Source organism: Pygocentrus nattereri, chromosome 17, assembly GCF_015220715.1.
Source record: "Pygocentrus nattereri isolate fPygNat1 chromosome 17, fPygNat1.pri, whole genome shotgun sequence".
NCBI lineage: Eukaryota > Metazoa > Chordata > Actinopteri > Characiformes > Serrasalmidae > Pygocentrus > Pygocentrus nattereri.
Genome location: NC_051227.1, coordinates 19837477 through 19864054, shown reverse-complemented (window position 1 = coordinate 19864054; position 26578 = coordinate 19837477). Strand labels below are relative to the sequence as shown.

The window sequence follows — 26578 nt, the reverse complement described above, 5'->3', positions numbered from 1 at the left end:
ACTACGCAGATTTATTTTGAGGATAGTAATATTACATATGTAAGTAGTTGTGACAGTAAAACTAATTAATGAAATGAAATTCAAATACCCCACACATGATGTCATCAATTTAAACCCCCTTTGGGCCAAAAGAGTGTCGAAATGTGCTTTTAACAACAGTTTGGAAAAGAAAACAGTTATCTAGACAAAATCTGCTCTCGATAGCAAAAAAGATAAGGAATATTGTAAAATATATCCAACGTGTTAGCTACTAGCTTTTTACACTAACAAGGTCTTTTTTCAGATATTTGTAGCTGTGAACCTCGTGGACCTGGCTTGTGACTAACTTGCTAAGTGACTGACTAAGTGATTATGTGACTGACTTACTGACTGACTGACTAAACCAGGGGTGCCAACTCAAGCACTAAAGCAGCCATATTAAAAAATCTCAATTGTGTTCTAGATAAAATGTTTTTTTATTTCATTTTTAATGAATGTTGTGCTATAACCTGAACCAGCCATTGTCTATTCAACATATGCAAAAACAGCAGTAAAATATCAGTGCATGTTAGGGACTGTGGTGCAGCACATTGTGAAACAGGCTAATATTAATAGAAAATTAAAATACTTTGACAGGCTGGATAGGATTGTGTGGGCCTTGCATTTTACACATGGGGACTATAACTGCCAAACTGACTCACTAACTCACATTTAACAGATATTATAGGTATTAGTAGGTTTTATAGCTTCATAAAAGTGGTGCCTCACATCAATGACACTGTGTGTCCTTGTTTCTTACTCAACCGAAGCAAGAAAATTGAGATTTCCTAAGAAACTATGGTGTAGCTAAACACTATATGGCATTTGTACTTATTTATTTCAGTTTTTTCCTTTGAGTGTGCTTCACTGCTGTTTCCTCTTTGTTTTATCTCTGTGTAGCCACTGCAGGATCCAATGCCCAGCCATTTTCCAAAGAACCATCTTACATTTTCAAACAGTGGGCAGATACAGACATCTGTGACCAGTCGAGAGAGGCTCTGCGGTATTTGTAAGTGCAGCGGGGGTGAGAGAGAGGTCAGCCCTTTCCTCACCCCCAGCATGTCGCCAAGATAAGGAATGACCCATCAGGGCCCATGTGTGCCAAAGGAGGGGTCAAGGTCTGCTGGCTTTGTCTCTATATCCCCCCGCCATTTTTCTCTTGCCATCTCCCACTGTTTGTCTCTGTGTCAATTGAGCATTTAAGTGCAGACAGGATGAAATTTGCCAGACCAAAACGAGGAGGCCCCAGACTGTGGTATACACACTGCCCAGTCTGCTTCAGAGGAGGGACGACACATCCACTGCTGTCCATCACACCATCACCTCCTCCTACACTGTCCAGGCCTATGCAGGGCACCTTACTTACTTAGGGTTGTCACCTACACTGAGCCACAGCTATATGTTGTTAATATTAGGGCTGATAATATTGCATACTTTAAAATCTCTTACTGATCTATCTTATAGTAAGAAACAACTTCGTACACACCCATGTACATGCATTTGTTATTCATGTGTTTTTTTTTTAATTTATTTTAGCTTAAAAGGTTTTCTAATTTATCTTTTTTCCAATAAAGTATTTTGGGATATTTAAAGACTATATATGGTCTATTATTGTTCAGTTATGCACATTAGCCATTTTAAAATTCTGATTCTTTAACTAATCATCACAAAAACAGCTGGATTACTCTATTACAAAGAAGTGACAGGGAGAAATGAGTTGCATGTCATGCTCAGCAAATAAGGAACTGGACAGCCGTGCTCAACAGACCATGAACAGCACCTCTGTGGGCAAGACGGTCAAATAAAAAAGCAAAATGTGCAGTTTCCAGGTAACTGAGGTATACAGCGTATGTGTGACAGGTCAAGTTAATGGTGCGCAGCTCCTCTGAGAAAACATATACACACTAGCGAGGGCAATAACTCCAGAATAGATGTGCTGGCCAGCTGGTCGCTAGTTGCTGGGATGGTGCAGAGTGGTTGAGACTTGCCTCCAAACAAGTTCAGCAGATGGAGATTACAATGTGCAGACAAAATTAGCTCCAGAGCTATGCATGACCGAGATCAAAACCAAGTGTGTTGGGGACCAGTCATATGAATCCAAAGCCTTTGAAATGGATTAGTCATAGGCATTAAATTCAGTATTAAATTATGGAGAAAGAACAGATTACAGAAAAAAGCCTCCAATACAGCAAAGTTCAACACCATGAATGGCACTGAGACAAATTAGTGTAGTCTAGTAGAATAACAGTGGAAAAAATATAACATCATGATTACAAATGACACAGTACGACTTTTTACTGACACTGCTGCTGAAACCTTGAGCATCTGCCAAATCTGATCTTTATTTATTTTTTTAAGGGCACATATCTTTGGTTTAAAAAGCTTTTAATCTAAGCTCTTTACTTAAAAGGGTATTAAACAGATTTCTGAAAAGAATTCTGTATTATTAAATGGTTAAGATGCGAACAAAGTCAGTCAGACCGGTCTGATGTGAAGTTTTCTATTCCTAAGAAACTCATCAAGAGCCCAAAGAAGTTAATGCCACCAAATGCTTCCTCACATAAAGTTATTACATGAAATGGTTCCAAATAAGCGTACTCATGCATCGTTTTATGTGAATTTTGAGATACAATTTTGGCCTATAACATAGTTTTGATATATCTGGTCATGGCAGAGAGGTATGTGCAGGGTGTTGTAAGGCAAAACAGTACCCCAAAAAACTTTTTTCTTCAGATTTACTACCATGGTACGATTATTAACATTGCATATTATACTCGGATAATTCACTAGTGGATTTAGATGGTGAAAAAAATGCCTGTATTTGTGCTATAGAAATGGCAGCCCCTGGTTCCCATCACCGGCACTGTAAAGAATTCTGATTAAATATGCTTCTCTATCATCAAATCATAAAGGAATTTTCCTTTAAGATGAACATCTAAAAGTAAACTATTGTACTCAGACTACTCAAATACTCTTCTGCTCCTCAGGAAGAAATACACCGCTGACACACAGCGTGAGTGAGAACTGTTTCAGTATAGATTTGTTACAGGATTAAATCACATTGGTTCTATTCTCACCCTCCCATATCTGATCCAGCATTTTCTGCTGATACTATTTCCCGTCAATACCAATACACCATGTCCAATCATGATACCTAAAGGCAAATTCACAATACTTAATGCAGCTCATTTGAGGTTTTCAAACCTAAAATATTACTCCAGTAAAAGTAGAAGTCCTTACTCTAGACCTACACTTGAGTAAAAGTACAAAAGTATTTGCCTTCAAATGTACTTAAGTATCAAAAATAAAAGTGCTAAATGATTAATTATGACTCTAATGTCCTGTTATCGTTGTTGTAACAAAACTCGCTTCATGAAATCATTTTAGGTGAAAATCCTCCAGTGTCACTCTTGGTAAATCAGTCTTTTAATAGAATGTCATTAATTAGTTTGACACTATTAAAATTATGTGATTGCGAGTCACAAAACACAGAAGGCAAACAGTTTTCATCAGATAGAACTGAGTGGCTCTAAAAGCCTTTTTACAAGCAAGCAAAGTTTCAGTTTAAGATTACTTGTAACCCAAAGTCACCCAAAATGGAAATACTTAAGTAAAGTACATCCATCCATCCATCCATCCATCCATCCATCCATCCATCCATCCATCCATCCATCCATCCATCCATTTTCTAAGCTGCTTCTCCGTCAGGGTTGCGGGGGAGTGCAGTCATACACAAAGTACAGATACACAAAAAAACTACTTAAGTACAGTAACTAATTACATTTACTTACTTACTGTCCTCCAGTGGTCATTTGATATCATACTTCTCATACACTCCCGACCTTGCGCTTCTTGTTCTCTCCTTTACAAACCCACTCAGACAGCCACTAATGTTCTCCAGTCACCGGTCAGGCCAAGTCCACTGAGGTGGCCACACATTTACATGACAGTGATTAACTTCATCTGCAATATGATTGAATTCTCAGCTTGCATCGAGTGCAGATTAACTTATCCTCTCCTCTGTCTACATCCTTCTGTGGTCGGGCCATTGCATCTCTGTCAGCCAATCAATAAGCTATTATGGCTCCCAAACAGCGAGTGAAATTAACTTATTGCAGCACCTGCCGAGTCTGCACTACACTAATCCCCCTGGAAAGAGCCTAATGAGAGCAGGAGCAAGCTGGGGCAAGAGAGCATTTCAATGACACCCACACATACACGCACATAAATACACACCTGCAGTGAATCTCACAGCTGCACTGTCCAAGGACATTCCTTATCAGCACCTGAACTGAAGTCTGAGAAGACTTGTGCTTTGAAATATTAGCCAAATCTAAATCAGTTGAATGCGGATATTTTATTCAGATATCATCAGCATCTCTATGACCACTACCCATAATGATATGCAATTCAGTATTTTCTGCTGATATCGGCCTGATATTGAACCTGATATTGGGCTGTAACAAACCTACCCAGAAAAGACGTTCTTAGCTGTGGGTTTCGTCTGTAGGGTAGTAGTGGTATCAGTAGGGGTATCAGGCCATCTTTAACTATAATAATATTCAGTAAGTCTGCATTCATGTCTTTCCCAAAACACTAAAATAACTAAAAACCAAAACATATATCTTCATTTTTTTCAGATTTTTACTTTTTTTTTTATCATTTAAGCAGTGTAAACTTTTCATGATGGACGGACTAATAGAAATGCGCTAACATTAATTTGAATAAAATATCTTAACATTAATTTACATTTAAAGTTTAAAGAATGTAATCCTTCTCCTGTTAAGCTACCTTTTTTCTTTTTTGGGCGGGCTGGGGTAGCGATGAAATGTGACATTGTTTATATTTCATTACTGTGTAAACAGCTCCTCCAGTCAAGCTACATTTGTGCCCTCCACATATCTACAGAAATAACTGGAGTGCACCCAAATAACTGGAAGTCTGATTTCATGATTTCACTCTGGGATGCACTGAATCATTTCCTTCCCTGCTGCACACACTCAAACCTTAAGTCCTAAAACGTGAGTGGATGGAGGAGGACGCCAAGAAAGGAGTACCAACTGAACTTGCGCTTTGCATCATTTTTAACCTTTTACTGTGTGTGTGTTTGTGTGTGTTTTCCAGTCTGACAGTGACCTCAACCCTCCACTGCCTGAGCCTAACAGACTCTTCAGTTTGTGCCACCTACTGGACTCACAGACACAAAGTGAGAGAAACCAGTTTTTCTCATCTTCTCTCACTGAAACACTGCATTCCTGCGCATCCATCCTGTCTCTTTCTCCTGAGGTTGTGGAGTGTTTGGTTGCAATGGAATGCTACAGTTTCACTGCCACACCCTATTCAGAGACAGAGACAGAGACAGAGACAGAGAGAGAGAGAGAGAGAGAGAGAGAGAGAGAGAGAGAGAGAGAGAGAGAGAGAGAGAGAGAGAGAGAGAGAGAGAGAGAGAGAGAGAGAGAAGCCCTTCTGTGCATTTGTGTGTAAGAAAGAGAGGGAACGATAGAAAAAGAGTGAGATATCCATACAAACAATCTGAACTCCTTCTGTCAACCAGAATTTACGCTTAAAAAGTACTCGATTTACTTGATTCAAACTACATACTTTCCACATTGATTAAGATATTATATCTATATAGTTTTGTTTTTCAGTTTACTTTTCACAACAAATGCAAAAGCTATGCCACTGTAATATATTACTTGTGTGGAAATTCTGTACACATTTGAATTAAGCTTATTTTGTCAGTGTACTGCTGTAACAGAACTAGGGCTGACCAATAATACTGGTCAGAAAAAAAGAAAAATAAGAGGAAATAAATAGAAACATAATGAAATATAGGCCCTGCTCATCAGTGGTACAATTCAAATATTTTTTAAGATTTATTTGTGAGTTTCAGTTCTTTATTTGAGTTCAAGAAGTACAACACTTAAAAACAGTTGGACCTGTTATTGAAGCACTGTATAAAAATATAAATAGAAAAGTATATCTTAAATTTAGTCCCCTAAAACCAATATAATGTTGATATTGGTCAGGTCCTCAACAGAACAACTGCTAAGTACAGTTTTAAAATGCTTAGCCTGGCAATCCGGCACTGAGCCTACATCACTCGCACTGAGCCTAACACGGCGCTAATTGTTTAAGTTTAGTCCGTCACTCTATATTCAGGATTCATCACGTTTGTTCTGACCATGAGCAAAACGATTTGCTTTTAATGACCCTCACTCTCATCTAATTTGGGACGACCATGGAGACTGATGCAGTGAGTTTGGTCATGTGATACTGGCCACGCAGTGCTGCCCTTTATAACTGCCATGCCTGAGAGAGTGAAGGAGTGCAGAGCTAAGCCAGCCTCCCTCCCTCCCTCCCTCCCTCCCTCCCTCTCAAGTTCAAGTTCTCTTGTTCTCTCTCTCTCTCTCTCTCTCTCTCTCTCTCTCTCTCTCTCTCTCTCTCTCTCATTCTCCTTCCCCTTCCCTTTCTCTGTCTCTTTCTCTTTTACATTTCATTCTCTCTTAATTATCTTGTTCTCTTTCTTTCCCTCTCTCTCTCTCTCTACTTTTATTCGTATCTTTATCTAAAGTGGGGGCACAGACTTTTCTCGCCACCCGTTCCTCACCAGACATTTTAAATGTATGCTGGCTACTACACTGGTGTCAGGGTTTCTCTCTCTCTCTCTCTCTCTGTCACTGTGAGTACAGTTCTAGATAGTTCTAGAAGGGTAGGTAGATTTTCATGTCATTTTTATGTCATTTTCACAAAGGTTACAGATATAACTATATATATTTGTATATAATATACATGGATGCTGTTTTGCATTGTACTTTGCATTCACCGTGTATGTATGCAGTGAGACACTCACAAAACAAGATATCAAATCATAACTGCATGTTTATAGTGTATCAGCACCTACAACACTACCATTGTTGTACAACTGCCATGTCAAAGGTTCATTTGCTAAGTATTCAAACAGTAAAGTGCAATAGACAAGTATTTTAGCTGCTTTCACACATTTACAAAAGCATTTGATAAATACATTTACATACATTTATTTTTGACTGGATCTTTTCTATGTGCAATATTTGCCCATACATTTTATGATAAATAAATTTTAGAATACATTCTAAATATTCTGAATATACATCTTAGTGTTTGCAATGTATTTCAGCATGGATAGCAATGTATTTTAAATGTATTCCAAATATATAAAAATACATGTACCACAGATTTTTTTCCCCATATGGGTCCATATAATACACTCAACATTATGTAGGAAATCCAAGATTTCGTAGAGCATTATGTAGAGCTTGTCCAATCTCACAACAGTTGCGACAAAAGAACATATTTGTGGGAGGAGCAATGAGAGAACAACGTCAATTAATGTCGGCAAAAATTCAGCTCACGAGTTAAACAGTCCTCTTGTTTTGCGTAACGCACACCACATGTGAAACGCTCTCTCTGCTGAACCTCCCCATCTGATGGTGAGACAGTGAATAAACACACACGTGCATTCACACAGACTTGAGAGGTGGGGAGATGGGCCTCTGTGCCCAGCTGTTTCCTCCTACAGAATCTGAAACGATTTATTCACTCCTTCCATCAGCTCTGCGGCCCTTAGAGATCACAAAAAACAACTGTCAGATCTGCACACTGCATGCTGGTCAGGGATTTGGATTTAGATTCTGGAGTTGGAAGACTTTCCGTTGCAAAAGAGCTGCAAAAGGTTCAGAAACTTTTGTTCTGGTCTTGCTTGTTTGGCATGAGGTCATGATGTAGAGCCCGACTGTCATACTGATTTTAAGGAGGTAAAAAATCTAACATAAAAGTTATGGCTGGCGACATGACAATATATAAAACATTCAATCCTCAAAAAACAAAACATTGCATATGTATCATGAAAATGTCATGTATCATGTATCATGAAAATGTCTTGAATAGTAATGAATGATATACTGATTCATCCAGTGTTCCAGCACAGTATACAGTCAGAAGTGTTATACCGGAATACCACAAGACAAAGCAAATAATGCAACATACATACAGTGCACCCCACAGTAACATTGGCCCATTTAGCTGTATGGCTGATCTAAGGATGTTCCGTCATATTTTAAATGAAGATAAAAATAAAGCAGCCCTGCCTGCTGTCTAGACTGTTGCAGCTGAAGTAGTCGACTTTGTTTTGGAGGCAACAGATATAAAGGAATTGCTAGACTTTTGGGGTTAGCTTTAACTTAACATAGGCATGGGGACCTGTCCAGGGAGTGTCCTGCCTTCCGCCCAATTGCTGCTGGGATAGGCTCCAGCTCCCCCTGTGACCCAGAAGGATAAGTGGCTTAGATGTATGTGTTAGAAAGCAATATAGACATAGTTTTTTGTACATATTGTTCAGTTGTTTTTTTTTTTTTAATGACACACAATGTGCAAAATGAATTAGGTTACAATAGTCTATTAATCCTCAGAGGGGAATGTTTTTCCTCACATCATGTTGCTTATTACATAAATAAAATATAAGCACTGTAAACAGGATGTTTATTAGTGAGACTTTCACAGAAATCAATAAATCCACAGGACCTCAATACTGTCTGATATTATTGGCCAACTAGTATGTCGGTCAGCTCCTGGTAAGAAGTAAGGAGACTTCATCTCAAACTGCCCTTTTTTGCCCAAAAATACTGCTTCAAATCTCATACGTTCCTCCACATACCTTAATCCTCCCCAGCCTTTATCAGAGCAGCTGGTTGAAAGGCTTCAAGCAACAGCTTAACCTTGCTCTATTAAAGGCTTCAATCTAGCAGAGCAAAACTGCATCATACACAGACATTAAAAAAAAATAAACCCAGAGGCCTCCAGAGACCCTCGAGCCAAGAGCGGGGAGATTAGAGGCAGCAGTGGGTCCTAATAGCTCAGTGCTCCACTCGAAAGGGCAGCTTAACACGAGACACACGCGTCCTATCTGCACCCTCCAGCCGAGATGGACTTTACAATCATCAGAGTTTATCGTGAACGGAGGCCAGTGGAGAGGAAATCACTCTATCGGCCAGCCAGTATGTAAGGTCCGCTGCAACAGGAGGATGCAATCGTCTAAGCTATGCAATGTTTATCAGGAACTCTGTTAGAGAGCTAAAGTGGAGAGAAGAAGGGGGAGGGGGTGTTTCATATGAACACACAAGTGTCTGAAAGATGGGATAAGTTCAGCTGTATCAGCCACTCACTGTCTCCGAGGCCCTCTCTTCTCCTGACCAACCAGGGCCAGACTGTACTGCGCTGTTTAAGGGCATTTTTACACTAAACCTTTAGGCACATCACCGTCCATCTCCTTGGATGCTGCAGTTGATGGCAGTTACAAAAGTGTGTAAACTTTATATGAATTATTTCTCACTTGAACTCCCAAAATAAATAAATGCTTGTAAGAACTTTCATTTAATAAAACAGAGTCAGAATTAGGGATGCACAATCGAAATGGGCCAAGATTGGATTTGGCAGATTTTTGCTCAAAATCTGAAATCAGCCAATTAATTGTTTTCATTTGGAAGATTTTATGGTGTGAATAATGCAAGTCAGGTAATTGGACTTGCACTGTATTTGAATGCTGCTGTTACACCTGTACCAAAATGCTGCAGCATTATTATGCATTACTCATTGTGCTGAATAGCCAGTTGCCTCTTACTTTCAATGTAGCACTTTATTTGATTCATGTTATTTAAATAGGCAACTAATTTAAACTTAAACCTGAAATCTAGGTTTGGCCCATTACAGATGAAATAATATTGGCTTCAGTGCACTTACTCACTCACAGGTGCTTGGATAAATGGTGCTCAGCAGCAGGTGTATCTCAATCAAAACGTGAAAAATTCAAGCAAAGGTCCATTCTAAACTTTCAGCCAGTCTTATTTTGGAGAAAGAATAACCTGTCTGTAGATTTTTACTATGTTCTGTCATTTGATGACAAAGTCTGAAATAAAGCCTCAAATCTTTCAGTACAGAATGTTATTAAATTTAAATGGCATAATAAACTGATAATATTAACTCTACACGTCTAAGGCCTAACAAACAGTTTGTCTATCCATTAAAGTGTGATTAGTAAATTGGACACAAGGTAAGCTCCATTCACACATGCTGCAGAAATCAGACTGTGTTGTGAGGATTTACCTCATAAGTGTGGTATGTGGCCTGCAGGGTAAAATCACCTGAGGACAGTGGAGCTCAGCTGGTCCAGGCTATCCCCTCCTGCCTAAGGATACAGCACATTTCCTGGGATCAAAGTTGTGCTCAGAAGCATGAGACGCAGAGGTCCCAATTACTCTAGACAGGCAGGTCTAGTCTACCTCATTTAACCTACTGAAATCTATGCCACCTAATTACCTGCGTCTGGGGTCTATGCGAGATCGACCCCTGTCTAATCTTCAAACAATGCCATTCTCCTCTCTAAATGGCCCTTTCATGGCTCCTGCACCTTTTCATTTGGCTGTTTTATGGCTGGGAATCTACTCTAGCCACACCCAGGGACGTAACATAAACAGCCTGTTTGATGTATGAACTAGGAAGAATGAAGGACACTTTACAAAATAAAGGTTCCTAAATGGTTCTCGGTTTCTAGGAAAAACATTTAATTGATACAGGCTGTTTTCACTAAGTGGAGGTTTTTAAACATTAAAATGGTTTTGTGCACTTTCAGGAATGATCCATTAAAGCATCATCCAGATTGTTGATCTAAAGAACGCCTTTTGGTTCTGTGTGACACCATGTGTGATCCATGTGTCCCATGTGATTATTTTTATGAGTATAAATGAACTTTTTTGATCTTAATATTTGCAAAAAATCCACAAAAAGAAGAACATTGATTTACAATGTCAGCCTAGACCCTCAGAATACCCTCATAATGCTTCAAATCTTAGAGCTTCTCTTCACAAGGTGCTCCTATAGATGGCTCCATGCTAACTTCTACCTTGTTCCCTCTCTTTTTTGCCTTTTTCTTTTTTTCAGTAGCCCAACTCAAGCTTGGCTCAAGCTTCTTCAGACAGATCATAGACTGCTCACTGCACTGCCTCATGCTTCAGCACAGTCTTCAAAGCCTAAAGCATCCTTCAGGACGCATCAGTTTCAGCAGACCCCCACCCTTCCAGCAGAGAATCTCACTGACAGACAGAGGGAGTCGTCCCCAACAGGGCAGGCGTCTGGCCCCTCGACCAACTGTCCAGCGCAGTTACCCTGACAGACTCATTCACCCTAAAAACATTGGATATCCATCCAACATCTCTCCCACAGTAAGGTCCTGATACAATCTGATAGATTGAGATCGGAGCCTATGAAGATTCAATGCGCTGAGAAAACAGAGTCAATACATTTCAGTAGACCTGTACTGGCTATATTAAACACAATCCAATCCCAACCCTCGCTTATATTTTATTTTACCACATTGTGCTCTGTTTACACTAATTTATGATGTAAGCCAACATTATAAATGGCTTGAGGCAGTGAGGCACATTTTCAGAAGCAAATAAGCAGTATAAATGGTCACAGCCTACAACATTTAAAGTCCCTGAGAACACAGAGTAAAATATTAAAAATGCTTGTTTGATACTAAACTTCAGTGTTATATTAAACATCCATCAAGATTTCAATGAAAAATATATCAATATGATCAAACACTGTTTAAAAAAATGCTGATCAGATCTTGGCTAATGGCTAATGGGCAGTTTGATTGACAGCTCTCTGTCCAACACTGTTATCCTGCCTCACCACTCATACAACCCTAAACTCACTATCCAGCTTTTATGTGACTGTAACGGGGCGGAAAATGTCACAGATTAATGGACATGCAGACTCTTCAGACTGATATTTGAGGATGTACGCTTTGGGATCAGAAGGTGCAGGAGAAAAATATCAGGTATCAACATCAGCCCACAATTCCCAAATCAGTGCATCACTAGGTTATACACAGTTTGCTGTAACACCATGTTTAAAGCTGAGACAAAGGAGAGGCGATGTTACTTCACTCATATTAAACATATTAGACAAATCTGAAATCAGTAAGTAGCATATTCAATACATCATCAAGTGGTTATTTCACCAACGTGTGAAAATAAACAAAAGACGCTAACTCAGATTATGCACCAAAAAATGTTTTTACAGTGTTTTAAAGTAACTGGTGGTCTATCTTACCACTGTTGAATTGTTCTTCCCAATTTTAATGCTCCTAATGAGGCTATATTATCTATAACTGGGTTTCTATTAAAAACGTTGCAAATTTTAAGCAGACTTCTGGAAAATCTGTAAAAAAAATTTGAATGAATAAGCTTTTCCATCAACTACAGTTGTGCGCAAATTCCTGAAGATAGTGACATGCTTGTGATGTACAGCAGGAGAGAAGAGTCCCACTCACTGTGCATGGCGAGATTCAAAGCTTCATTAGCTCTCAGTAGGGCAGTTTTGACAGCTGTATGTGGCAATAGCCCTAATGGTTCAGTGGGTGGAGCGGGCAGTGGCCCATTTAATGAGGATTGAAGTCCCTGTCCCAGTTTGCCATCACCCACCAAACCCCTTCGAATGCCACTAGGGCAAACAGTTCTGATAGCACTTGATAGTGCCAAACATGCATTATTGATAAACCAAATTTTTATCTCTTCTACGCATTCTTTTACGATATTATGGCCTTTAGAGCGTTTAATCCCGGTGCGCAAGGATATGAAAACCTGGTGTGGAAGGCAAACATGATCCCTTTTCTTTTCCAATACTGATAATGAAACGCTGAGTATCAGACAATTTGATGCGATATTAAGCTATTAAATGAGCTCTTTTTAATTGAATAATTGAATCATTTTACTGTCTAAAAGTAGGCTATAGTGCTCAAACTACTCAAACATTCTATTACCCCACCAGAAGAACTGCACAGTTAACACCGTGTGAGTGTGTGCTATTTCAGTACAGATCTGTTACACAATCATATTCATTCTTTTTCACCCACCGATATCCAATTCAGCAATTTCTGCTCATGTTGGCCTGATATCAGATCAGTGCCATCTCTAATGAAAACACAAAAACATACATAGAGGCCCAGATTAATTATTAGCAGATATACAACATTAAGGGACTCAAATCGAGCTTGGGGGAAAAACGAGGGAGATCAGGGCATGATCGGGTCATCCATAAACTCTAAACCTCATGACTGCTATGAACTCTTTTGCCTTACTCGCATTCTTCCCACTCCCTTGTTCCACAATCTGAGCAGTGGGAGATCTTTCTCCACTGCGCTAGCACAACAAAGCAGTGAAAGTCAAAGTGTAGGGATGTCCTGCTGCTCTTCTTTCCACATCACCATACACAGGTCACTGGCCCACTGCAGCCTCTCTCTCTCCCTCAAACCCAACCTCCTGTCTCTTTTCTGGGACAGCCACAGTGGGGGTGAGGGGGGGCAGCTGGCACCACCCCCACCACGCTCCATAAACTACACACGCCTGTGACCTTTGATGCAACCAGACACACAATGCTGACGCCGCTGTTCGGAAGCCTTGTTCTGAAGAGCAATTAGTCATATTAAATCTATGAATGTTAATCGCGTGCTATCATCCGCATGCTGATGCTGGGAAAAGAGCCAGATGTGTTGCCAGCATCCATAAAAGGCCATGTGTGGTGTTATATCGTCGCTGCCATCATTTCAAAATGGCAACTTAATCAGAGACTAAAAAAAAATGTTATTGCCCATAATGTGTGTAAATGTAGTGAGATTTTATTCTAGGTAATTTTAGACTATTTCTTTTGCTCCGTTTTTACTGAAATGCTCATGTAACATAAGCAGCAGCTGGTGCATTATTGGTTATGAGGTTTTGATGTGATGAAAATGCATTATAGCACTTGTAAACAGTTCTGAACCCAGTGCTGTACACTGAAGTCAGGTTAGGGCACAAATCACAGTTCCAGTCAGGTTGTAAAATAGAGTTGGTATTGACAACAATTTCTGAAAAGGGGCATAAGCTGCTTACATCCCTCCAGCCTCGAATTTTATCTTCCATGTTGAGAGGTCTGTCAGCAGTTTCCTTCAACACTGTAATTAGACATCATGAATTAGTCTCTTTTCTGATTTTTGGTCATCCTCAACTGACTTTCGTGGCTCTAAATTAGACACACACCCAACAGCCAGCCAATTAAATAAGGCCAGTTGCTAAGAATACAGGCACTGCCAACTGCGAAGCAGATGTCTTCTGACTTTCATTCTGACCATTGGATGTGTTTCCTAGAGCTTGACTTGCTTGACCTTACTTAACATTGGTTCCCGAAAGTTCCTTAGAGAAAAAAAAAAAGTATGGAGAGCTGCACAAAATGCACAAAATACTAGTATTACAACTGAAATACACTATTAAAAAGTTTGGGATTACTGTTTTTATAATACAAAACCACATTTTTTTCAGATACATGCAAAATGATTCTAATATGATAACATTTTAACTGATGAGCAGAGCTGTAGATGACTGAGAACATGTACAAGGGATTATGAGGTATTCTGGTATTAATACTAAAATTAATATCCATGACTTTATTGTTATAGTGATAAATGTTGCTAACATGATCAATATTAAGCCTTTCTGAGCAAATTGTGGGCATCGTCATTACTTAACTAACTCTGGCCAACTGCATGCTTTATCACAAAGACAGCATACAGCACACAGTTGTGTACACTGGATTTAGTACAATGCAGTAAGGAAAACTTTGAGATATCGAAGTCATGGTTAAATGTGGTATAACAAGTGCATTGTGTTTGTGAATCCTGAAAATATCTTGAAATATCATGACATACCCCTATATCATACATCACGCTCAAATAGTGGTGACCATATTTTGCAGATCAATTTATTATTAATTACACGCTATTGACATTACTATTATTATTATTATTTGTAGTAGTAGTAGTAGTAATTCTGTTACAAGAAACAACTACATACATTTTACAACTTTTCATCAAATTCTTGATGTTCAGAAAATAATTTAAACTGTAAATAAACCATTTATGCTTTGGTTTGTTATTTAATGTCACCATGCACTGCCTATTTTATTTTTATTTTATTATTTATAAAGAATTAAATAACATGTATTAAAATGCCAGATTATGTCACCTTTGAACAGTAGCATATGTAATTAAAATATGCTGGTGAATCAATATTGTTACATAGTTAAAAACAGACCTGCATTATTTTGACCAAAATTTACTTTTGTTAGGTTACATGAATATCTTCATTCATTAAAGCATTCACATAAACACTTAGAGACTTTAAACACTTAATCATTTAGAGCTGTGATGTATCAAGATGCTCATGGCTTGCAGTAAAGAAGGACTGTGATTGGTTAGAGGGCCACAAATTGCAGCCTTTTGCAATATCAGTATCAGCCAATAGTACAATAACGATTATTAAACAGCATCTTTTTAGCCCGATTTGTAAAGTAAACATCTCTCATTCTACTGATTTCTGACAATCCATCCCTTTAAAAATCACCAAGTCAGAGAGCAGAGTTAAGCAAGAGGGAACGAGAATTATTTCATTAAGAATGTAGCAGAGGAGCTGAGGGAGAAGGAGGGAGAGGAATCCTCCAGGGATGCAGCCACCTATGCTTTCCACAAAAGAGGCCTTATTAAGGCACGCGTTTTTAATAAGTTAATTAAACCAAACACTGTAAAACAAATACGGCAGTAAGACTTAGTGCTGGTTCACAGGAAAAGACAAGGAACTAAATTCCACAAGGCTCATAGGGCTCCAAAATGAATAAGAGGATGAAGCGTTGTGTTTTGAAACTGAAATTGTCAGCCAGCGGAGGTTCTGAACAGTGCAGCGGGAGAGCAGGCAGTCTTTCAGCAGTGCATGCCAACTGTCCCCCGCGCTTCACAGATGACCCTCCAGCACGTCTATCTGTCTGCCATGACCCCTCCTCCTGCCAGGCCAAATTCCAATCCAACCACAGACAAAAAGTCAGGAGAGAAGAAAGTCACCTTAATTTAGTTCCAGAGCAGCATGAACAACAAATCAAGAACGGAGAAAGGGACAGATAAATACTGATTTAACATTTTGGAAAATTCCAGTGTTCAGCAAAGAAAATACTACTATCTTTTCAAAAAAAGAGAAAACACATTTACAGTGGAAAACAGTGAGCAGTTGCTTGAGGGTCCACAGTAATCAACAGCAAACAGAAATTAGGTGGAAAAATGCAAGAGCCCTCCAGTTAGACCGGTCACTATGGATTATATTATTAATTATTAGTAATGTAGCCCTCTCCATGGATCACCACCTTATCATGGTGGAGGGGTTTGCGTGCTTGAATGATCCTAGGAGCTATGTTGTCTGGAGCAAAAGCTCCTGGTAGGGTCTCCCATGGCAAACTGGTCCTAGGTGACAGGTCAGACAAAGTGTGATCCATAATAACCCCTATGAAAAGACAAAAACAGGACTTGTGTACCCTGCCCGGAACAAGGTTACCGGGGCCCCACCCTGGAGCCAGGCCCGGGGGAGGGGCTCGGCAGCGAGCGTCTGGTGGCCGGGCATTTGCTCATGGTGCCCGGCTGGGCCAAGCCCGAAGGAGTTACATGAGTCCCCCCTCCCATCGACCCACCACCAATCTCCTTGAGAGGGGCTGGACTTTTTTCTTTACTGGAGTTGCCCATGGTGAGAGGTGGCGGGCAGGTGTGGGCTTTCTCATAGCCCCTCGACTCTGTGCCTGCATGTTGGGGTTTTCTCCGGTGGACAAGAGGGTAGCTTCCCTACGCCTTCGGGTTGGGGAACGGGTCCTGACTGCTGTCTGTGCTTATGCACCGAACAGCAGTTCAGAGTACCCAGCCTTCTTAGAGTCCTTGGGAAGAGCGCTTGAAAGTGCTCCTCCTGGAGACTCTATTGTCCTACTGGGGGACTTTATCGCTCATGTGGGCAATGACAGTGAGACCTGGAGGGGTGTGATTGGGAGGAATGGCCTCTCTGATCTGAACCCGAGTGGTGTTCAGTTTTTGGACTTCTGTGCAAACCACAGTTTGTCCATCACAAACACCATGTTTGAACACAAGGATGTCCATAAGTGCACATGGCACCAGGACACCCTAGGCCGCAGTTCAATGACTGACTTTGTAGTCGTGTCAGCGGACTTGCGGCCATGTGTTTTGGACATTCGGGTAAAGAGAGGAGCTGAGCTGTCAACTGATCACCATCTGGTGGTGAGTAGGATCAGGTGGTGGGGGAAGATGCCGGTCAGACCAAGCAAGCCCAAACATATAGTGAGGGTTTGCTGGGAATGTCTGGCAGAAGAACCTGTCAGATTGATCTTCAACTCACACCTCCGTCAGAACTTTGACCAGATAGTCAGGACCCGAGGTGGGGGACATTGACTCAGAATGGGCCATGTTCCGTTCCTCCATTGTTGAAGTGGCTGACTGTAGCTTGTGGCCGTAAGGTAGTTGGTGCCTGTCGGGGCGGTAATCCTCGAACCCGGTGGTGAGAGATGCCGTCAAGCTGAAGAAGGAGTCCTACCAGGCATGGTTGGCCTGTGGGACACCAGAGGCAGCTGGCAGGTATCGACAGGCCAAGCGATCTGCGGCTTCAGTCATCACCAAGGCAAAAACCCGTGTATGGGAGGAGTGTATTGGTGAGGCCTTGGAAAGTGACTTTAAGTCGGCTCCGAAAAGATTCTGGCAAACCGTCAGGTGATATAGAAGGGGAAAGCAGTGTGCCACTAGCACTGTATATAGTGGAGATGGTGTGCTGCTGACTTCGACTGAAGACGTCATTGGGCGGTGGAAGGAATACTTTGAGGACCTTCTCAATCCCACCGACTGGATTGGCAGACTGGGGTGGTGGTGCCTCTTTTTAAAAAAGGGGACCGGAGGGTGTGTTCCAACTACAGGGGAATCACACTCATCAGCCTCCCCGGTAAGGTCTATGCAGGGTTACTGGAGAAGAGAGTCCGGCTTATAGTCGAACCTCAGATCCAGGAGGAGCAGTGCGGGTTCCGCCCTGGTCGTGGAACACTGGACCAACTCTTCACCCTCTCCAAGATTCTGGAGGGTTCATGGGAGTTTGCCCAACCAGTCCACATGTGCTTTGTGGATCTGGAGAAGGAATTCGACTGTGTTCCCCGGGGTACTCTGTGGGAGTTGCTTTGGGAGTATGGGGTACATGGCGCTTTGCTACGAGCCATTCAGGCCTTGTACAAACAAAGCTGGTGGTTTGCATAGCCGGCAGTAAGTCAGACTCGTTCCCAGTGAGAGTTGGACTCCATCAGGGTTCGATTTACCGGTGGATCTACGTTCCCACCCTCATCTATGGTCATGAGCTTTGGGTAATGACCGAAAGAATAAGATCGCGAACACAAGTGGCCGAAATGAGTTTCCTCCGCAGGGTGTCTGGACTCTACTTTACAGATAGGGTGAGAAGTTCGGTCATCCGGGAGGGACTCCATTGAAGCCGTTGCTTCTTCACGTCGAGAGGAGCCAGTTGAGGTGGTTCGGGCATCTGGTTAGGATGGCTTTATAATGACTATGGACTCCCTGTTTATCAGTCAAACTGCAAATTAATCTCTAAGCCAATTCCTTGAGAACATAGATTTTGCTTGATTTTTTAATCCAGTAATCGACTTTAATTGAATAATCATGACAGCCCTAAATTAAGCACATGGACTAATGGTTATAAATAAAGAAAGGGACATATCTTTTGCATCTTGCTAGTTTGCAGTGCACTGGCCACAATAGGAACAGTGTCTGCAGGATCTCGCAGACTAAAAAGTCCTACATGTTCAGTGGGCAGTTGTACAGGCAGTCCCATAACCAGCAGTGAGGACTATCAGCGTTTGGACAACTGATCTCAAACCCCTTCATCCCCCCTTCCTAATCTCCCAGTCCAGGAACTGAAGGAATATGCTATAATTAGCCCCTTTGATCTGCGATGGCTTTCCAAAGAGTTACCTTCTAAAAAGACTATTCAAGAGTCAGTGGGTCCAAACAGCACAACACTGACTCTTCAGAGAGAACAAGAGTAAAAGAGGAGGAAAAACAACATCAAAAAGTCAGACAATGGGACTTGTATCATGGACATGTCTATAATAAACCTCTTAAATTGTATGTGAATTATTTAGTTTTTCATATTAAACTTGGAATAAAACTTAAGGCCTCTTTTCCAATAATGGCTATAAAATACACAGTAACCACTATAATACTAATATGTCAATTCTACATTTATAGAGGAGTGAGGAAATTAAGTGCGCACCCATTTATAGAATTTGGAACTCTGATTTCATCGTTTTTAATGGGTCAAAAAATTCCCTTCTCTCTTTGATCACCATTTTCACAGCTGTTGCCAGATGGGGGGGTACTTGACAGACACGTCTGTCATTCTTCAAAACACAGCCTGACATTACACATTACGTAATGTGGCCTGCAGTCATGGGGCTCAACAGTGAGCGCTTACGGATAAGAGCAGGCTCACACACTCCTCTCTCAGCCCTTCTTCTCTTACATACCCCGCTCTCTAATCTTTTGTTCCACTGCAGGCCATTATACGCCAACAAAGCATGACACATTACAGCCTCCAAGTATCATATAGAAAAGAAAACATGGAGACAAAGGAACACATCCATCCTCAGGGTCATGTGAGTGTACATAAGGCAGAAAAAACAAGGGAATGCCTGCATTAACCCACTTTACCTCGCTGAATCCAGGCCAGAACAGTAAAGGGCCTCAACTGTACCTCAAGTTAATGACAAACCTCAACAAACCTGGGCTAAATCTCACTGCCTGGCAAAACAGCGCATGCTCAAAAGCGGATTAGCTTCACAGTCACCCTCGTGTTGGATGATCATAAAAGTTGAACTCCTAAAATAACACTGGAGTTAAAAAAAAAACAAAAAAAAAAAAACTTGTGTTTTCAGCTTTCAAACAGGATTCTTACAAAGCCACGTGGGTTAAGCAGAACAAATAGGCTTTATGGGACAACTTCCCTTTACGAGGTTTTATTGGCAATACAAGTGCTAACATTCCTGAAGCGGAAAGTGAAACATCTGAGCACCCTGTACGCAGCTGGGCGCAGTACAATTTCAAAACACACTATCAGAACACAGGACAAAATTGGGCCCGACTAATATGAACATTTTGTGGCCAATACCAATTTTAAGAATTTTAAAAATTCCAATAACAGTTTGACCCAATATTTATATTTTGCATGTTAATTTTAGGCTTCAGTGGCTTCATTTAATATAACTGGTCTACTGTGAATTGTGAAATATGACTGTCGCTCCCTGGTCACATTTCTAAATCCTGAAATAAACAGCAGAAGACAATGTTCTATAACGTCCTTCAAATTTTCTGTAAACACTCATTTAGAGTAGTTTGATGCAAGATTGTTCATCATAGAGGTTTCATTACAGTAGTGGGCATAGCGAATACAAAGTCTGCAATACATGAATATATAATGTCTTGATATACAAATATGCAAATACATACATTTTATTTACTATGCAAAAACACCACTGAACCTACATGTGTCTTCTCAGTTTTAATATGCAGTGAAAACAGTGCTAAATGTAAAAAAATGCATTTTCTTCAGGGACTATTTTACCTCTGTGCCCTGAATGGATTAAAAAAAGCATTTTAGACCAAAACCTTCTCAAAACTATGAGAAAGTATGAGATGGCATATTTGTAACCATGTCACACAATGACTTCCTATGAAATTGCTTTCAGAGACATTGAACTTTTTGGATGTCTGGTGCCCAGCACCACCAATATGAACAATTCAGACTCAGTAATTTTCTCTAGAATGGAGCATTTCACATTATAACACTGTATAACTATAGTAAACCTGTACAACAAGGTCTCAGGCATGAGGCAGCATATTGATATTCAAAAAATATTTTAAGGTAAATTAAGTACTTACACTTGTGTTAATGTAACATACAGTATTTGACTCATGTTGAGCAAATATACACAACTGAATCATGTTTGGCTTCATATTTCACATCAACCCAATCTGAAAGACTTATCTTAATAATTTAATAATACCAAAATTTGGAAAAATCAGTGCAATTCTCCTTTTCAGACCTATTTTGGAACCAAAAACTAACATATGCATTCTACAGGGTGAGTGAAAAGTCAGGAATCACCCAAATATCTGACGCTGTCATCACTGCCATTGTATTAGACCAATAAGTGTACTTGTTACCCTTGTTACTGTTACCCATTGGTCATCTAATAGTAATGATGAATTAAATTAATCATAAAGCCTCTTACAGATACTTGGGCGGTTCCAGACATTTGGCTCATGCTGGATAGATGACAGGAGTGCAGTGTTAGCCTCTGGAGAACGTTGCGCTTTCAGTTTAAAATAAAGCATTGTAAAATCCAAGTGCCATAGTGTCTACTGCATTCCTACCAAAGGGCTCCAGCGCTAGTTGCTTCGGCAACATAATTACATGTGGGGTAGCTGGGGTGAAAGAAAGTTGGGGGGGTGGGGGGTGGGGGGGTGCAGTAGGAAACACACGGTGAGGGTTTTTGAGCTTTGCCACCATGCCATTATGGTCCTGTTTGAACCTTAAACAGAATAAGCAGCCTAAGGGCTGTGGCCAGGCAGACCATGTTTTCTCTCTCTCTTTCTTTCTCTCTTCTGGCCAAACCATCTTCCCGCCAAGCCACTCGTTTTTGTAGTTTGAAATGCAGCCTCTGCAATGAACAGTGTATACCATCTACTTTCAGCGCTTCTGTTTTTAGCTCCAGGACTTGCCGATACTCCTGCCATGTGCTATAGCTGTTCAGTGTGAACGAAATATCATATGGCATATATATTATTACATATTTTGATTGCAATACGAACCGACCAACCACATGAATGTCGGCGATCCTTCAGAATGCTCACCAAACTCTCAAAATATCTCAGAGCTCTCAAGAATGACTTGAATTCTTAACAGCATAGTCCTAATCTCAGGACATTGAGGTAAGATTTTGTGAGACTGCAAAGGACATACGGCAATTAGCCTACAATATATTGTGCAGCACCATCACATGTTATATTTATGAATGTGAGCTCGTATTGCTTGACATTTAGATTTTATGTGTATAATAAGCCCTCTAAATCTTGCAGGATGCAGGCATTCAGTTCCTGTAGTCAATCATAAAGAGATTTAAGAGAAGCTAAACAGCATCAGACCTTCATAAAGATCTTATCTATTTAAGCTTTTCCCAAGCTGATATAAGTAAGAATGGGGTAACAGCTATATGGGTATAAAAGAAAAAAATGTGCAGGAACTTAGACGCAGGATGATTCAGGAGCTGTAACTCTGCCCACTGAGCTGCAGATGCCAATGTCACACATTTCACTTCAACTCAAAGCAGTCGACCGTTCCCCCACACAATCCACTGCCAGGTCGATTAGATTACAGCAAGAGTCTTGGTGACAGCTCCTGGGCATACTTGAAAAGTGGTTGATATCTGAGATCCTCTCCACTCACTCCTCTCTCAAGCTTGAGAAGAGATGGTATACTGAGAAGTTCATGTCACAGGCCAAGCACTTTCTGAAGCAAATCCATCATGAAAAATGGCAGCAAAGTGAGTTCAAACGGAAAAAAAAAGCAGATTTGCATTAATCCACATGACAGAAATGAAGGAACTTCCTCGCGATGATCACAGCAAGACCGCATAAAATCTAAATTAGTTTAACCCCCAAAAAACCTTATTTTAAAGCAGTTCAAAATATAAAATTTGCATGGTTTGGAATAAATATGCCCAAGAGTCCTTAGGCAGTCTAGAGCTGGACAAAACAAGCTATGAGACTCATTCATCTTGGAGTAAGTATGTTAATGGTTCTTTTAGAAGGCAGGAAAGGTGACCACAACATCAAAAACCACCAAAAACCAGGAACAATCTGATTACTTATACAGCTATTTATGAAGCACTACTCTCTCAGAAGTCATTATATATTGGTTGTATCTTATCCTATCACCAGTCAGATGGTTGATAGTGCTAATAAATTCCTAGTTTATTTTATAATTTGTGAGACAAAACAAAACCACCCTATATATCTCTTTCCAGCCAGTCCAGTCTATCTTGGACAACAACTGTGGGAGAAGCTTTGTATTGCTGATGACTCCTGACCACCTACTGAGAGCTCTTTAAAAACTGCTCAACCTAGCTGTATCTGGCTTGCTCCATCCACCAGGACTGCCAGGCAAGCCTACCGACGCGAGCACATCCTGCCCATCTCTTGATTATCCAACCCAGTGAGCCCATTGAGGACCCAGCCCCAGGAGGAAACAGGAAACCCTTCCCATTCAGCTGGAGAAGGTACAGCCTTCTCCTGCATTCACAGCATGGCCACAGGGTCAGAGACAAGAGGCCTGAATTAAGAATGTGGCCTGGTTTCAAACTGCCTGAAGGAAAAGCTACTGGTCCCACAGAGGCCTCAATCAAGACACCATTATTCAAAGACCAAGAAAAGCTGAGAGAAAGCTGCTGTGATGAAGAAATTCAGTCACATCATTGAATGATTGAACAGAGCTGTCTTTCTTTTAGCTGGATTGGTAGTCCTCAATGTTGGTTTCACAGCTTGCAAAATGCTCTCCATTCTGCTAAAATGTGGAACCTCCCCAACATCAGCAACCTCTATTTTTACAGATCTATTTGATCATCTCCACTCTTAAAAACAACAGTTCCCAAATGGTTTTGGCTTGGACGTCTAGTTCCAAGAAAAGACTTTAATTGGTAAATAACTTTTATATCAAGTTATATTATAGGACACATTACACCTACACATGCCTTTCATGACAACTATTATTTATAAAGGTTTATTCCATACAGCGTCAGTTGTCATAACACTTTATGTGGTGAAACTGACTAAAGCAGCCTTTGAAAGCTGATGCTTGTTGGAATAAGCTTTTATATATGGTTATATTGGTATAGGTCAGTTGTCACGAAAGGTTTATCTATGTGTCAGTTAGCCTTACAAATGCTGCCCTTCACTGAAGTGTTACCTGTTATTCACACTCAGATTTCATGCACAAAAACAATTCTTCAAAAATGTATTAATTGAAAGGTTCTGTATGAACTGAAAGTGGTTCTTTTCTGGCGGTAGTTCCCTCAGAGACCCCTAGAAGTTCCATATTTTTCCTTTACATGTTGCGTGTTTGGTTTGAAAAATATAGACCATCTGGTTGTTCTTGTGGGCCTGCTGTTTCTCTACAGAACCACTGTCCCAAGGAATCATTTTGGCAGCATTATTTTTAAGACTGTCTATGCCATACAAAGAAGCTACTGGTCCCAGAGAAAAGCCAGTGGTCCCAAAGAGGCATCATTGATGAGCAAGACAGCTGCTTCAATTAGGAAATTTAGTCATCCTTGAGAGACTAAACACAGAGCGAACCTGAACTAAGGCTAACTTTCTTATAGCTGGTCTGGGAATCCACAAAACCTCAGAAAAATAAGCCAGTACAAATAAGCCATGCACTTACTGGCTACTTCCAGCGACGCATTGTGGCTGACTGCTTCTCCGAGGTAGTTTCGGGCCACGCACACATATGAGCCCTCGTCTGGTTTGCTGCGACGGCCGTGGACTATTCTCAGGAAGAAGAGGGAGCCACTGGGCAGCAGCATGCGGTGCGAACGTGAGTTGTCCCGGTCTGTCTCCACCCTTTCTCCGTCCTTGTACCACTCCACGGTGGGCATGGGCCGCCCTTCGGCCTTGCAGTTGAGGGTGGCTGGCTCGCCCTTGGACACTATCAGGTCAGAGGGGTGCTCCACAATGCGGGGTGGGTAATCTTCCTGCCGCAGACGGGATCCTAAAGGATACACAAAGGGAAAGCACTGAAATTTAGCAAGACAGGTTACTACAGTGAGTCGAAAATCTGTAGCGTGATTGGACAAATGTTGAGGAGTTAAACAGAGAGAGACCTTAGCACAGTGTATGGCAATGAGACAGAGCATAAGTGAGACAGTAAAGGAGACATGTCCAGGCAGGGCTTTTCAAGGACACCCAGCACAGGTGCTGATGAAGCTTCACAGCCTTTGCTGATCCAGTGTTTTTTTTTTCCTTTAGCATGCTCCTTCACTCACACACCATTCTTGTTTTGTATTCCCCTAATGAAGTTAAAACAAGGCTTCCTGTGACAATCTGCTTATTATATGAGGACCTCCACCAGTGCCAGCAATTAGAACAATAGGTTTTTTAGCCTTCACAAAATTCTTGGCATGAACACATACAAACAAGAATTCATTTAAATTCACTGTGGGAAATAACAATTATTACTGGAAATAATGAGCACTGATTTAATATGACACAGTCTGTGACTCTTTCTTTTTGGACACCACTAAGCTGGTGTTGATGCTTTTCAGATAGGAGCACAATAATGAAGAACTCATTTTAGATCACTGGGTGTAAAACAATGCAAAATACTGTATTGTTATTGGAAATAATGAGCGCTGACTTCATGTGGCAAAGCCTTCTTGTCTTTTCTCTCTTTTTTCTTTGGATTTTCCTAAAGCAGGTGCTTATAATTCCCATAAGAAAGGGAGCAAATACAGCCCACAAACAAAGGCTCTGTGAGGAAGAAGCTCACCCTCCAATTACAGTATCCTCTCTTCTCTTTGGAGTGCAGCAGAGCAACACTTTAGCTATGCCACTGTCATTTTAGGGGTTTGCAACTTCCTTGATCAAAGGCGAGAAACGAGAGGAGAAGGGCGGAGGGGAGAGATAAGAAGACTTCCAGAGCCATGCAAGACTGCCAGAGAGACAAACACACATGTAGTTCAGCTACACATCTGTATATTTGTGTGTTCATGTTCAATAAAAGTCTAAAGGAACTCAGTTCATGCTGTATAGAGGATAAAAATGAGCTAAAAGTGGGAGCAGAAAGGTAATCTCTACGGCCGGAGTGAAGTCATTACTTCTGTTCAGAGACCAGTGAACTGCACCCGCAAGTCCTGGTTTATATGCAAATAAGCATGGCATATTTAATGCCCAGGGGTAGAGAGAGCTCTGTGTGTGCGTGTGTGTGTGTGTGTGTGTGTGTGTCTTCACACTGGCCTTTAGAGCCCATTCAGCAACAATTAAAAAGAGCTGGGATTAATTGGCAGTCCAGGGTCAGAATTCATTTATTCCAGCAACCCACATCCTGGCATTGATGCTCATTCACACCCCCCCCTGTAAGCCCACCCCCATCTCTCTCTCTCAAACACACACACACACACCTTCTCAGTATATGGTATCACTATATATCAAATCTTGTAGTATCTGTATGTATTTTTTCTAAGCTTAACCCTACCTATCCCTTCAGGTGAAACACAATCATGAAATGTTCATTAATTAGATAACATATATTAAATAACAATAATAAAATAACAGAAAACTTACAATTTGTTCAGTATTTAGTGTCTCCACACTTTACCTTTTTTACAACTTTCATTTTTTTCAGTAGAAGGGACATTGCACAGTTAAGAGCCCAATTTTCTCCTTTTGCCTTTCTTTCTGTTAAAACTTTTCTGAACCCCAGGTTTACAGACTCCTTTTACTCACTTATAATTCTTCGATTCTCCCCTTCGTTATGCAAGCAAATTATCTTATGTCTAA

At 40.8% G+C, this 26578-nt stretch overlaps 1 protein-coding gene across 10 annotated transcripts in view; it reads right to left on the bottom strand.

Moving 5' to 3' along the window:
* robo1 (roundabout, axon guidance receptor, homolog 1 (Drosophila)) overlaps positions 1 to 26578 on the bottom strand; it is a 331113-nt gene that overhangs the window by 153199 nt on the left and 151336 nt on the right. For all 10 annotated transcript variants that reach the window (XM_017707190.2, XM_037546677.1, XM_037546676.1 and 7 more), the window contains one exon: positions 24465 to 24791. In XM_017707190.2, the coding sequence (XP_017562679.1) occupies positions 24465 to 24791 (327 nt within the window). The remainder of the gene's footprint in view (positions 1 to 24464; positions 24792 to 26578) is intronic.